This window comes from Astatotilapia calliptera, chromosome 23 (assembly GCF_900246225.1).
Source record: "Astatotilapia calliptera chromosome 23, fAstCal1.2, whole genome shotgun sequence".
Classification (NCBI taxonomy): Eukaryota; Metazoa; Chordata; class Actinopteri; order Cichliformes; family Cichlidae; genus Astatotilapia; species Astatotilapia calliptera.
In genome coordinates this window covers 43,831,449-43,846,365 of record NC_039323.1, presented here as the reverse complement: position 1 = coordinate 43,846,365, position 14,917 = coordinate 43,831,449, and the positions used below count along the sequence as shown (strand labels likewise).

Genomic DNA, 14,917 nt, shown 5'->3' with positions numbered 1-14,917 from the left:
TTACTTTCTCGTATCGGTATAAATAGCCAATGATACCGTGTAAAACTTCAGAACCTGATGTCCTAGGCAAAATCCGACTATAGATCTGGACTCAGCACACTTGAGTATAAGACACATGAAATACCGCAAGTAGCAGACAATTTTTTTTCTGTGATCCTGTGTCATTTGTTAAAGGAACAGTAGTCTATTACATAATAAGTCTGTATTATTGGCTGAATGTCTAGCTTTGATGAAACCTGTTTGGTTGGGATGTATTTTAATGAAGTGACTTTTTCTACTTTTGTTTTTCTGCTCTGATGGAAAGAACTTTGCAAATGATTTTAACACTCATTTTAATTATTAATGACTGGGCAGTAGTTGTATGAAATATAAGGTGTTTGTCTGGTTTAAGAAAGAGACTAATGATGGCACAGTATATGTTTGAGCATAGTGTGTGGTCATTCTGAATTTGAGTTACCTTTTTTTTTAAAGTGGGTGCTAGCATAGGCCAATATTTGTAAAACTCTGTTGGAAAACCATGTGGACCTCGTCTTTATTGTTTTGGAAGATGCAGTAGAACTCCATAGGATTCAGACTTTAAAAGAGATTAGTCCAGAGCAGCAGCCTATTCATCCTTTATTTCTAATAGATATAAATTCTGCAATGGCAAAATCTGATGAATTCATGCATGAGGACAAGCAAAGCAAGAACTGTGTTGATCACATAATCAGGGTGATAAATTATGACAATGGAAAACCTGTACACCTTTTAAACTCGAAAGACTCATAATGAATCAAGTGATAATTATGTGGCTCATTATGTTTTCATGAAGTTATTCTGGAAATAGCAACACAGAATTTGAATAAATCCAATGGAATATAGCAGACGAAACTTTCTCAAGTTTTCAGGAAGAATAAGTATTTGCATTTTACACTTTATAAAACTGGAATTGGGAGCACTGAAGACTATCTGTGCACATTTGCCCCATAAAGAGAAAGCTTTTCCTTTTTCCTTAAAGCACAATAACAAAATTCAAACAAAATTCTTTCACAGGTCTGCTGTAGTTTTAATGTCAATGTCAAGTCTCACTTTCTAGCTGCTGAACTTTTCCTAACACTTTATTAAAAATTAAGTTCAAGTATTATCTTATGGATCATTCCTCTGACTGTTTGTTCAGTCTGAGTGTGTTCAGAGGCTCCAGCTGCAGCCACAGGCCTCCCTCTGCACGCAGGACGATTTGGGGAAGACGGCGAACTCTGCTGCTCCCGAGTTCAGGGTTCACCCCTGGGGTCAGTCGAAACCTGAGAAGGGTCAGGGCCACTACAACTTGAAGCTCTGTCATGGCGAATTTCTGACCAATGCAGTTCCTGTAAAGAGATACTTGTTATATTTTAACCAGTCCATTTCCTAGTTGTACTATTTAGATTAAGGCTAAAACTGAACCTGGGGCCTGAGGAGAAGGGGATGAAGGCATGAGAAGCTTGGTTCATTTTGTTGCCTGGGTCAAATCGATGGGGATCAAACTCCTGGTCAGAGAGCAAATGGGAAAGGTTAAACACACAATAGATTTGTCGAAGAAATGCAGATTATGTCACCAAGTACTTACATGTGGGTTTGTCCAAACAATAGGGTTGTGGTGTGTTCCATAAATGCTGACCAGGCAGACTGTACCTGTTTCACAAGAAGTTTCCCTTTACAGCATCAATCTTTATTGGTCACCAACTGTTGGTGTGATCCTTTAACATACAGTCTCACAAATTAAGCATTTAATAAAGTTTAGTATGATTCATGACGAGACACAGCTCTTTAACCTCTAAAATCCATTTAGAAACCTTGAAAGAGAGCTTTGACTCTGACCTGCTGGGACTGTTCGATTTCCTGGCAGCACCATGTCCTGAGAGTAACTCCGTGTTACAGCCTGCACAGGAGAGTGGAGTCTGAGGCTCTCTTTGATGCACATGGTGGTGAAGGGAAGGTTGGACAGGTCCTCCCTGAAAATTAAGTCATGTCAGGGCACTGAGATAATATTCATATGTAAACATTTGAAACTGCAAATAATGTTGTTGCCATTTGTATTTTCTGACCACTGGATTTCATCTCGTCCCTCCAACAGGTCCATCACTTCCTGTCTGCATTTTTCCTGATAGTGTTCATGGCGTGCTAAATTATACAGCGTCCAGCAGATGGCACTGGCTGTTGTGTCATGACCTGCAGAAGAAGAAGGAAGATTTGCAAACTGTTAAAACATTTGAAGGACAACAAACTATGCGCTCTAAAGACACATACTCATCCTAGTGCCGTTAACATTATAGTTTGTCATTTTTACATCTGACCACAAAAGTTGGTGTCAGAGTAGCGTCTCACGGGCATGGATTTGGTTTTGGCATTGGTGGGGACGGATGATTCAACCACCGAACCCTGCCCTGTTTCTTTCTTTTCACCCTTTTTGTCTTTGGTTCTTGATAAAAAAGGAGAAATATACTTGCCTACATATGCTATTCTACGTGCTTTTAAACCATTTAAAATCACAATTCATAGTTTTATATGTGAATTATATAATGTTAAATTATTATTAAACAAATGACTGACTAAGTATTTTATACTTTAGTTTACTTCAGCCATAATCCATATAAATCAGGTATCATACAAAAATAAAAATAGAGTCATGACAATAAAAGAATATGACTTTAAGGACTTAGCAACATTAGTTCAGTTATAGTACACCAACATCTCTGATACATCAGCACTAAGGGAACACTGAATGACCTGCTGGTTTTTGTCCATAAAACTACTCGTCTAAGATTACCACAAAGTAAAAGATTTTTCAGCAAAATTATGCAACATTTTAGGCACTATTGCCCCGATCAAGTCAGTGAGCTGAGATTTTTTATTCTAAACATGAACTACTGTTACAGCAACAGACATGGACTACTGGCGTCCCACACAACAACTCAATGTCCACTATGTGAAGCAGCCACACACAGGCCTGCTCCTCTCGTTAACTGAGATAAACTGCTGGCATATTGGTTTTGCATCTATACTGTCCAGTCTCTCCTGGTGGGCACACAGCAGCATTGTTTAATCTCATTTGAGTCATTGTTGACCGTAGCCATGTTTTTAGTCTTCTGAGAGCACTGAAGCTTCTTTCAGCCTCAGTACCTGCGTTTTATCCTCAGATTAAAAGTATTATTCTGTGCTTGATGTGCCTCACCTTTGGCCCTGGCTCCTCCCCTCTGACTGCACTAGGACATATTGTCACCTGATAAAATAACACATTGATTTGTGCCATATAAAAAGTGAGACGTGTCAATTCAGATTCTTTGTCAGATATACACTAATGAATCAATTTACAGCAGCAGCCTAACAATTGTCATGATAATAAATACTAGTTAATCTATAGCACCAAATCATCAGTCAGTCACCTGTGACCTCGCCTCTTCACCTCTGAGCTACAACATGGCAGAGCTGCCTCTGTCACCTGATCAATAACAGTGAGACACTCCACATACATGCAGTCACACATGTGCTTCAAATACAGTCATGAACCAACAAGTCATCATTCCACCTGTGATCTTGTGTCACCATTACTCTCTGAGCTTTGTGTTGGTTGGAATATTTGCAAAATCATGACTACCTCATGATATTTTGTCTCAAAAATGAACCCTATGAATACGTCAGTGCCATTAAGATGAAATTCTTGTGTCACCAACATTTAACGTTAGACATATAATTCTAACAGCCTCTGTAAACTAATATCCTGGCTGCTCGAGGCTGCCGTTTTCTCTGACACTTTCAATCAAAATTAGAAATGCTGCTCTGAGACTGAGAGAACTGATAGTGCTGCCTGTTGTGCAGTTAGTTTCCAAAACACGTTCATGGTTGCATACAATTTTAGACTGATGTGGGCCAAAGCCTGGCATAGCCTGTAACGTTATTATGATGGACACATTTTATGAGTTAATTTGGCTTTAAGTGAGTTACAGGTTTCTTTGAAAAATACTTTCTTATATCCAGGTTCTTCCTCTTTGCTGCCGTCCTCCTCTCCTCCTCGCAGCGCAGGTTTGCCGCTGCTAAAACTAAACAGAGCTCCCTTAAAGGCACAGCCAATCACATTGGCCATATTTGTCACATGACGTAGGACTTCAGTAGAGCAGCGGTCCCCAACCTTTTTTGCGCCACGGACCGGTTTATGCCCGACATTATTTTCACGGACTGGCCTTTAAGGTGTTGCGGATAAATACAACAAAATAAAACTAGTACCGGTACCGAAAAAAAAGAAGATTTATTCATAACACACTGAAAAGACCCAGGAAAACCGAGTTAACGATAACAAAATTTCACACCTGAGCCTCAACTCTCGCGGCCCGGTACCAAACGCCCGGGGGTTGGGGACCGCTGCGGTAGAGGACGTAATTTAACTCTTTCTGCACCGCTAGGTGAATGAGACGTTGACAGATCTTTTTTTTCTTCTTTCTATCGGGTTTGTTTTTCTTTACTCGAAGAGATCAAATTATTGGTGGGGACAATTCAATAATCGCTGGATATTGGTGGGGACATGTCCCTCCGTCCATGCCAAATCTACGCCCTTGTAGCGTCTCACCTGCAAACATGAAGGTGTTGGCTTCAGCTTGTATCTCCTCATCTGTTAGGCCTTGTCCATCTTCGTCCTTCAACACACACATCAGTAACACTGATAAAGTCCCAAAAATGCAATACATTTTTAGATGTTCTCCTTCCCTTCACTTTTTAAATCCACCTTTAACTATTTACTCACTCTGAGACCAACTTCAATTTAGCCCCTACACCATTTTGCTAAGGTTGCACGTATGTTTGACATGAACTGCTCCAGTGCCTGTGGACTTTACTTGGAGTGGGATATAAAGCTGTGTCTGTGAAGGTTCTCAGTCATCCAGGTCATCGTAGTCAAAGGAGCTTGGAAGGAAAAGCGTCTGGACTTCTTTAAGTTGCTTGAAGACGTTTCACCTCTCATCCGAGAAGCTTCTTCAGTTCTAAGGTCAAATGGTGGAGAGTCCCAGATATAAACCTAGTGGGAGTTTCCCCCCACAGAGGGACAAAAGGACCCCTGATGATCCTCTAATCGCCTGAGCCAAGGTGTGAAACTGGGTGTGGGTCCCAATCAGCCAGAGTTATGGGTGAGTTCACTGTGAAACCTGGCCCCACCTTATCATGTGATTTCCTGAGGTCAGATGGCCCAGGATGTGAGTGGGCGTTAAGGCGTCTGGGAAGGATCTCAAAACTGGATTATAGATGGCAGAGAGTTGGTGTCGTAAACCCCGCCTCTGTTCAAAGATGGTCGCTCACAGTGGACATAGAAGCTTCTTTCACTCCTCTTTCAAACCATCTGTCCTCTCTGTCCAAAATGTGAACGTTGGCATCCTTGAAAGAGTGACCTTTGACCTGTAGATGCAGATGGACTGCTGAGTCTTGTCCTGTGGAGGTGGCTCTTCTGTGTTGTGCCATGCGCTTGTGAAGTGGCTGTTTGGTCTCTCCGATGTAGAGTTCTGGGCATTCCTCGCTGCACTGTACAGCATACACCACATTGTTAAGTCTGTGTTTTGGCGTTTTGTCTTTCGGGTGAACCAGTTTTTGTCTGAGCGTGTTGCTGGGTCTGATATAAAGCTGTGTAATGCTAAATAGGCACTAATACAGGCTTATTCAATGCACTGTGAAAGTGGATGTCCTATGTCTTATATAAGCAAAACTAAACACAGATCAGTTCCATGTGATCATTTCAGAACTGATCAAATTAATGGCTCTGGAAGTGGATTATCATCCCTTCTTGTTTGTTTATTTTATTACTACTACTATGATGCTCCTCCGAGTCCCTCTGTCCTACCCTTGTCAGCAGCAGAATGTCCACAAAGTCTTTCCTCCTCTGTGATGTCGGGGCAACTTCACATTGTGTCACTATCTCCCTCTGTGCTTTCAGAAGGGCACGTCGCTTCTGAACCACATCCCTGCTGAATCTGCAAACCAGAATACAGCAGACTAAAATTAATGATCCCTGCAGCTTCCTACATAACTTGTATAACTTGGCTACACAAATATCAGAAGGTCAGAACATTACCTGTGTACAATATTTAAGGTTTGTTTGAACAGTTTCCCCTGCTGAGTCTTCCAGTAAATCCAGTCCCAATGATGTAAAATGTTGTGTTGCCGCTGTCCTACCAGGTCACAGAGCTGCACTATGGCTGACACGTACTCACTGGAAGACCTGGAGGGACAATTTTCTTAGAAACACCATCATAACAAAAATGGAAGATATCAGTTGAAGTAAGTGGCTGTTCTCACTCCTGACAGTTGCTGTTGTAGCTGAAGGCACATTTCAGTAAACTGTCCAGAGTCATCAGACTGACGTGGTCAAACATTTCCAGATTAGTTTTGCCTTCTGCTACAAGTCGGCACCACTTGTCCTGAAAACAGAAACAAGAAGGGAGGAATGGGACAAAGATGTGAGAATCTGCATGGAAACAAAATCATATTTGGGGCGTCATTCATGCTGTCCTCAACTTCAAGCAGCTGAACTCAGATGGAGATGTGGGAGGAGAAAGCAGTGGAGAAGGCAGATTAGAGGAGGAGGAGAAAGGGATGATAAAAATATAATTCTACAAATCTTACAGGCACATTTAGTTTAAAAGAGCTTTTTTTGGCATAATTGAAAACTAATTCATAATTGACATTTAGCAGTAGTTTGTAAGCTATATTTGGGTGTTTAGAATGTTTATCAGATTCTTCCTTTATTTCAGAATTCTCAGGAATCTGGAATATTGTAACAGACTTCTATTGATGTTTTAAAATAGATTTTCTCCTTCGCACTGTCATAAAATGCTTGCTCACAGGAAGTTGGTTGATTGTTGGAGTTTTCTTCAATTCCGTATGTCACGGCTGGGTGCGAGTCAGTTGTTTTCTCTCTTCCTTCTAGCATCTTAAAGTCAAGCCATGCTGGTACTATCCTACTCCTTTGGGGTGGAGTTCCATGGTTTCCCACCGCACCTGTTGACCATCTGACTCATCTAAAGGTTATGCGCTATAGTCTGTCAGTATGCTAGTGAATACTTGCATTCTACCTGGATCATCCTGCATTAACCACCTGCTTGCTCACCCTGCCATGGCTGCCACCTTGTGGACACAACCAGCATGCAAACGCTTCCTCTGTAAAACCCTCCCTCATACTCCAAGTGAGCAGTACATTCACTATTGGCAAAACTACGCTATCTGAAAACTCAAACACTGGGCAGAAATAAACTCATCCTCCAAACCTGGAAGAAACTCCTGTATTGTTTTCCCAGACTCACCTCTACTTTTTCTCCTGGTGTGAAAAACTCTATAAAATCTTTATCCGCTTCTTTGTTGGCCTGTATTTGGATATTGTACTTTTGCTTAAACAGCCCTCACAGCCTTGACACTGCAAGATGTTTATGTTACAGCAGGGTTTTATAGGCTTTCTTATTGACGAAGACCTGTCCACATTTCCTTTCACAATACCACTAAAGCAATTACAAAAAGGATAAACAAGTTCCTGTTTTTACACAATCTGCTATTAAAAAAAAAAATTAAAACAATCCACATTGGGGGAAAAAAAAAAGATACAACAGCCCATGCATCTCTGACTTACAACATCAAGTGCCTTGATAAAGCTGTTTTTGTTGAATGACACTAGAAATCAACCTAGATGACTTATTTAGAACCTACAGAGAAAACTAAAAAGCTAATTTTCCTCATGGTTGTACCACTTTTACCAAAAAGCAACAAATCAAACTGGATCAAATGCTTGTCTAAATGGTTAATTGAAACAAAAATCGTCATGGAAGCAGTTCTGTGCATGGCTGTGTGAATCTTACATGCATGATTTTAGACGAGGAGTTAAATATGGTAATGTAGCTCTTCAAAATATCAAAATGAAAAGCTGGAGTCAGCAGTCGTCTTTTGCGAGACCACACCTCGCCATTACTGATCAGCACACTGCGTCCTGAGACAAAAGAGAAACAGAGTTAGTGATGCTAAAAGGAACATCCTGTAAACTATGTAACCACAGATGAGAAAAACAGAAATATTTGACTCACCCAGCCAAGGCTGTAGGTGGTTATAAATGAGCCCATTTTTCACCGTCATGCTGGCTGAAGGAAGTAGATGATGGATAATGTAAGAGAAGAACAAAAACTCTTGAAATGTGGTCTGTTTGTGTTTTACCCTACCAGGTGCCATTAACAGAGGTTTGATATAGTCAGGGTGGAAGAGTCTGACCAGGTGATAGAAAGGACCAAGGACCCAGGAGCAGGAGTGTTTGTATGTCTTCACCATGTCATCCATCAGCTGGAAACCTTCTTCTCTGCCCCGTATCTATCATGTTTTATCACAAAACAAGATCTTAAGATCAGTAATCAAAGAGAAAATCTATTGTGTCGCAACAGAAAGTACATGAACCCTACAGCTTTTATGATGTAGAGATACGTAAATATAAAACTAGAACATGCCTGTGTATCGTACCTGCCCCAGATGGCCCAACAGCCATGAGTTTGCTGGTGGTTTGCTGAAGCATGACAGCCTGTGAGAGTACCAGACTTTCCTCACAGTCAAAACTGCAACCGCAGCAACCAGTCCAGTACTGAATATGTACATTAGTGAACAGAGACATGTCCAGCTGAGGACCGGAGAGAGGACACTGTGCAGGAGAGCCATCGCTGAGAGAGAAATTAATATTCAGAAGTCCTCTGATCCTGCTATGTGGTTGAGGAAACTGCTCCAACCCTCAATTCTGATTCGACAAGGGGAAAAACAAATTACCGACAGTTTTCAAAAAGAGGCAGTCTCCCTGTCAAATATTGGTCAGGCCTGATATTGATCATATATGGAATGCAAAACATGCCAGTCTGATTATAGTGATACAGTGTGTTAGTAATGCACTTATAATAAACACAGTAATGTATCAGTTAAACTAGATAATTTTATATAGAATAATGTTAAAGTAAAAGGTAACTGCACAGTTACAGTTTTGAATGTGATTGTTGTTACAACCATACAGAAGAAGGAGGGAGAAAAAGGAAAAGTACAGCTGTCACCGAGCAAAAACGGGAGCTGGAAGCATGTAAATATAATAATAACCACTGCAGCCAAGAAGAGTGCCTGACGAGCCCAGTTGTAAGTAAGCTATTAAGACTCGACTGTACACCGTGTTCGTGTTTTCCTCCAAAAACAATAAGTTCCATTGGAGCAGCCTTTCAACGCCTCTCTCTGTCTCTTGCTAGCAAAGTTGACCCACACAACAAAGTAAAGCCAGTTTTCGGCTATGAGCCCGACACGAACCCGACGTATTAGTCAGAGGTCCCTTTACTACGGTTCGGAGCCGCGGACCTTCAGTAACAGTAATAAATCACAGCAATAGTACATTCACGTAGTTGTAAACAGCATGATAATATATTAAGTAATCCAAAGTATTCAGAATACGTTACTGTCATTGAGTAACGTAACAGAATACGTTACAGAATACATTTTGGGGCATGTATTCTGTATTCTGTAATGGAATACATTTTAAAAGTAACCTTCCCAACACTGGTAGTAACAGGTAAGTTTTTTTTTTTTATTATTTGAATATATATATATATATGAGTGTTTGTGTATTGATACAAAAACAATAGACATATGAATTCGATTGTGTAATTTAAGTGATCTAGGTAGCTCTGTTTTGGAAGTTCAGTTAACGCTAGAAATGTGTTTTGGAGTTTGTACGTGTTTCGTCTCTAGGGGCCCCCATAAATATTTATATATAAATATATATAAAGAAAACCACGTTTTTTACATTACTAATTCCTTTTGTGAATAATTTTATATTGTTGTTGATAATTAATTAATTAATTAATTAAAGCAACAAAACAACCTGAAGAGCTGGTTTGGAGCTGAAAGAGCCGGCTCTTTTTAGTGAGCCGAGCCGAATGAGCCGGTTCTCTAAAAAGAGCCAGAAATCCCATCACTAATTCAGATAGTTAATCAGTTGCTGTTCCAGATGACCTACTTGTACCAGACCCACTGCAGGTTAACCAACCAACCGTCTGTATAGGATCTCATTTATAGTCATAGTAATCCAAGGAGCTGGGAAAGAAAAGGGACTGGACTTCTTCTATTTTCTTGAAGATGTTTCACCTCTCATTGGAGAAGCTTCTTCAGTTGTAAGACCAAATGGTGGAGTGTCCCAGATATTTAAGCCTTAATGGGAGTTGTCCTTTAAGAGGGCAGTCAACCCACTATTACCCACCCCTGATATTACCACCTCATAACAAATGTTTAAAAATCAAAGCATCATCAGAGCTCAACAGAAAAACAAATTAATTATTAAACCATGAGAGTATTCTGCAGCCAATGCTGTTTGTATAAATTCACTGTAGTACTTTTCTCACAGCAGCTCTTATTAATATTAGTGCAAACAAAGCTGTAACATATATGAAAACAATATTGAAATAAGACTCGCAACATTGGGGGTGAAGGAGTGCTTCACAGACACAGTTTCATCCACTCGCCAATAACCTGCACCCTTTACATTGAGAACAAACAAACATTAACCTGGCTTAACTTCATTTTTACACTGTTTGAAAATCAAATCATATCAAAGCAAATGGGGGTAATTACCTGTACAGCAGAAAAGAGAGCTTCAGCTTGTTTTGACCCCGTCTGCTTCTCCTCCTGTTCTTTTTTCTTTTGTCAGTGATTTATATACTGAAGTCCACTAAAGAGCTCTAGAGAGCTTGCGCCAGTGGGCGGGGAGATGCACAGTGTATGCACTCAGGTCTCCCACTTACAAAGGTCTTCAACAAAACAAACAGTGAGAAATTTGAATCTGTCCGTTTGAGTGTTAGAAAAACACTGTAAAACAGTGTTTACAAAAGAAATAATTTATTTTACACACAGATTTAGGGAAAAGAGTTATTTTGTTAGAATAGTTAAAAAGCTACACAGAATAAGCATAAAGAATAGATTAGTAAAGCTAAACTATGTATGGCTGAAAAAATATATTACCACATGACAAGACAAACATGTTGAGGTGAAAGGTAATCTGAAATTAAAATAAAGACAACAGGTGAAATAAATGATATGAAATGAAAAATTAGGTCATTTATTTCAAGTTATATTAGGGCTGGCCTAAAATCCATATTGTGGTATAATATGAAGCATGTGCGGTAACGACATATATCGCGATATATTCTTTTCTTCTGTATACTGTATTTTCCGCACTATAAGGCACACTTAAAATCCTTTAATTTTCTCAAAAATCCACAGTGCGCCTTATAATCCTGTGTGCCCTATGTTTGTATTCTGGTTGTGCTTATTGACCTCGAACTGATTTTATGTGGTACACGCCACTCAAAAAAAAAATCTGTAAATAATGATTGAATGAATGTAGTCCAACTTTGGTGAGCTATGAAACCGCACCGCTTGGTGGATTGTCAGCGCATTACGGCTACTGTAGTCAAGAGTCTCGCGGTGTAATCTGGGTCCTAAACTCCGTCTGCATCAGGTCCCAAAGTCAAACGAACACTGCGGCATCACTAAGAGTTAAACTGTCTAAAATCTTTCCTCTTTAATAAAATGATGAGCGTTGCTGCTGTACCGATTGTAACAATTAAGTTTAACATCCAGGCATCCATGAAAACAGAATTTATTAAATTTAACAGAGTTAGAAGTTAGCTTGCTAGTTTCCACCTAAACATGATATACCGTGTTCTGACTGAGAGATTTCTGAAAAAACTTACAGCTCTGCTATCACTTCCAAAATAAATGAAGACAGAAAATTAAATAGCAGTGATTTTTGTAGGGTCACTGAAGTAGGACTAGCTGGTATATAATGATGTGCTAGATGATTGCTACCGACACAGCTATGTTAGCATATCCTAAACAGTGAAGCTGGAGGATGAACGGCAACTTTTTTCCAAGTTAATGTGACGTGCTTCATCTCTTTGCTATTACTGACGCCTGGCATAATTTGCAGGTGATATTGCTTGCAGCCGCTGTGATGCTTTCAACCAAAGCAAGCGCAGCTTGATGACACGATCAACATGTTCTATCGTGGTTAGAGATGGGCAGTAATGCGTTACTGTAATCTGATTACTTTTTTCAAGTAACGAGTAAAGTAAGGGATTACTATTGCAAAAACGGTAATTAGATTACCGTTACTTTCCCGTAGGAACGCTGCGTTACTAAAACCGTGATTTTTTGCGAGAATGTCTCATGACAGTGACGTAAGCGAGTGCGACGTTCGTGACAACAGCTGTGTGCAGATCAACAATGGAGTATATATCGAGTACGGAGAGAGTATGAGCGTGCAGCGTTTAAGTACTGACCTTATTTTGAGTTTGATTCCATAAAAAGTGACAAAAACATTAGCGTCCGTTGTGCGTGGGAAGAAAACTTCTTTTTACAGCGGAAAAAAACCCCTAAACTTCCGAGCAAGCACCGAGTGCGCTACCACGTAGCGGGAAATTCACAGAGAAACTCGTGGATTCTTCAACTGCGCTGCGGCACACCTGCACCAGGGCAAACCTCCGCCTACCTCGCTCCTGCTTTACAGGTGAAAATGGAGCAAAAGGACCGCTAGTCTTTGACTTTATTTATTTTCTGCTGTGTTTTACTTGCATCTATTTGAAAGACTGAGTGTAAACACAAAAAATATTTTATTTTATGTGCTGGAATGTGCAGAAAATAGGTTTAAATGTTAAACTAATTTCTTCCAGTCAGAGAATGTTGCCGATAATTAATTTTTTGCTTGATGCCTAAAGTTAAAAGATTAAAACTAATAAAACAAGTTTTAAAAAGAGACTTTTCCATTTGATTTCATTTTGTATGATGGATTATGTAGAAAAAGTAGAATTGGGCTGAAAGATCTATCGCTTTATCACCTATTCAGGTTGTAAATCGTGTTTTAAAAAAGTAACTAAGTAACTAAGTAATTAATTATTTTTGAAAATAAGTAATCAGTAAAGTAACGGGATTACTTTTTTGGGGGAAGTAATCAGTAATTAGTTACTGATTACTTTTTTCAAGTAACTTGACCAACACTGGCCGTAAGCTTCTCCAAGGTCTTAACCATGCTGCACTCAATGAGCCCGTTCTGAGAAGTTGCACCTCGTCCCATCGTTTCAATCCCAGCGGGCAGCCTTGGGGGGGTTTGAACAGCCGGTTCCGCTTTCTTAATTCTCCGATAAGCCAGGGCCAAGCCAGCTCCGATCAGCAAGAACCCTGTTATCATGGTTCCGAATAGGTCGATATCTTAAGCGTCCTCGATCGACAGTCCCGCCAGACACACGATCCTCTGCCACCCGTCCATCATGTATCCGGCAGGGAAAGTCCCTCCAGGGCACTCGGGCTCTCCCGAGTCCAGACTTCTCGTTAAAGGGTGTCAATACCATTCAGAGACCAGCTGATCAAATCCATAATTCTCTTTTAGGTTTAGAGAACAGACTGTGAGAGAGTGTTCCAGGGAAAGTAATACACACGAGACAAGACAAGCACACAAGAGCCTAAGCAGGGAAGATAAGGTAAGGAGAAGGAGGAGAGGAGAAAAGTGCGACTGCCTTCGCCGAGAGCCAAACGAGAAAATTTTTAATTGGCACAGATCATTTAATTGAAATATAAAAAGTACCCTTTAGATATGATGAGAGCCAAGCAAGAACCTGATCTGCTAAACCAACAAAGTTTTGAAGCCTTTGAATTCTAATGCGACAGTCAACAGTGCTGAAAGCAACAGTGAGATCGAGCAGAACTTAAACTGAAACTCTTTGTAAGTCACTATTGATCTTTAGGGCATTGATGCAAGAGCATCAAGCAAGTACTGTTTCTGTGCTATGATCAATTGACATAAATGTGCCTCTTACTGAGGCATATTTTACACATATTAGATATTTCTTCACTAGCAGATGGACCGGCACTTGAATCTGCCTGCAACCAGTGTTGACAAGCAAGCTTGTCTCTGCGGTGAAAGTTTTCTCTTTCTGTTTCTTTCTTAAATTTTTAAGTGCAATAAACTTTCCATCAAAGTTCATCTTGTGTCTCAACTCCAAAGTAATAATAAATAAAAAAAAATTTAAAGATGGAGACTCTACAGTATGCAGCGGTAGCATCTCTTCCACAATGTAGCCTGCAATCATTTTTTTAAGCTCACCTTCAGACGTTTTCTGTGCTGCTGAAGTAAAATCAGGTTTTGCCTGCTTAGCAGGAGTTGCTGCGGTGTTATCCATGGATGATGAACAAGGATCACTCAGAAGTGTTCATCTATGCTCTCGTGTCAGGCGCTTCAGTAGATTACTCGTGCTATTAACAGTTTTAGCATGAGTAAAAATAGTTTTTACATATTACTGTAATGTTCTTGTCTGCTTGTTTCAGAAAAGTGAAGAGACGGGAATATATCCATTTCAAAAAACAGCCACTCGCTTCAGCCGAGTCCAACAGCTTCCGCTTTAGAATATGACTGTGCAGCAAACTGACGCGAAATGACACACAGCTGCACTACAGCGATGTTAAAGCGGCAGAGTTTACTTCTACGTTTAGAAGACAAAATTATTGAAATTAAATAATGATATTCAGCAAGTTCAATTATTTTACAATGTAACGCAAGTACATTGTAAGTAACTGTAATTAAAATGGCTAAAAATGAACAGTAATTAGTTACTCTACTTTTTCAGTGGAAAAGTAATTTAATTACAGTAACGCTAGGGCTGCACGATTTTGCACAAAACGAGAATCACGATTTTTTTGCTTAGAATTGAGATCACGATTCTCCCACGATTTTCTTTTCCAATATAAATATTTCTTGCGCTTATTAACTGCACATCAACTTCGTAACTGTCACGGTCTGGCTGGCAGACCGTGGGGATGTGGGGAAAGGAGGACCCAAAACGCAGACTCTGTGATGCAAACAGTGCTCTTTATTTAC

At 40.0% G+C, this 14,917-nt stretch overlaps 1 protein-coding gene across 1 annotated transcript; it reads right to left on the bottom strand.

Annotated features, from left to right (window-relative positions):
• Positions 1–660: 660 nt before the first annotated feature.
• Positions 661–10,684, bottom strand: LOC113016319 (docosahexaenoic acid omega-hydroxylase CYP4F3-like). The gene is made up of 14 exons (XM_026159061.1): positions 10,621–10,684; positions 8,488–8,755; positions 8,196–8,340; positions 8,064–8,117; positions 7,842–7,969; positions 6,292–6,413; positions 6,068–6,214; positions 5,837–5,966; positions 4,580–4,646; positions 2,064–2,187; positions 1,837–1,970; positions 1,586–1,650; positions 1,423–1,505; positions 661–1,346 (listed from the first exon to the last, which is right to left on the bottom strand). The coding sequence occupies exons 2-14, from the start codon at positions 8,677–8,679 to the stop codon at positions 1,133–1,135; spliced, it is 1,605 nt and encodes a 534-aa protein (XP_026014846.1). The 5' UTR covers positions 8,680–8,755; positions 10,621–10,684; the 3' UTR covers positions 661–1,132.
• Between the last annotated feature and the right edge of the window lie 4,233 nt (positions 10,685–14,917).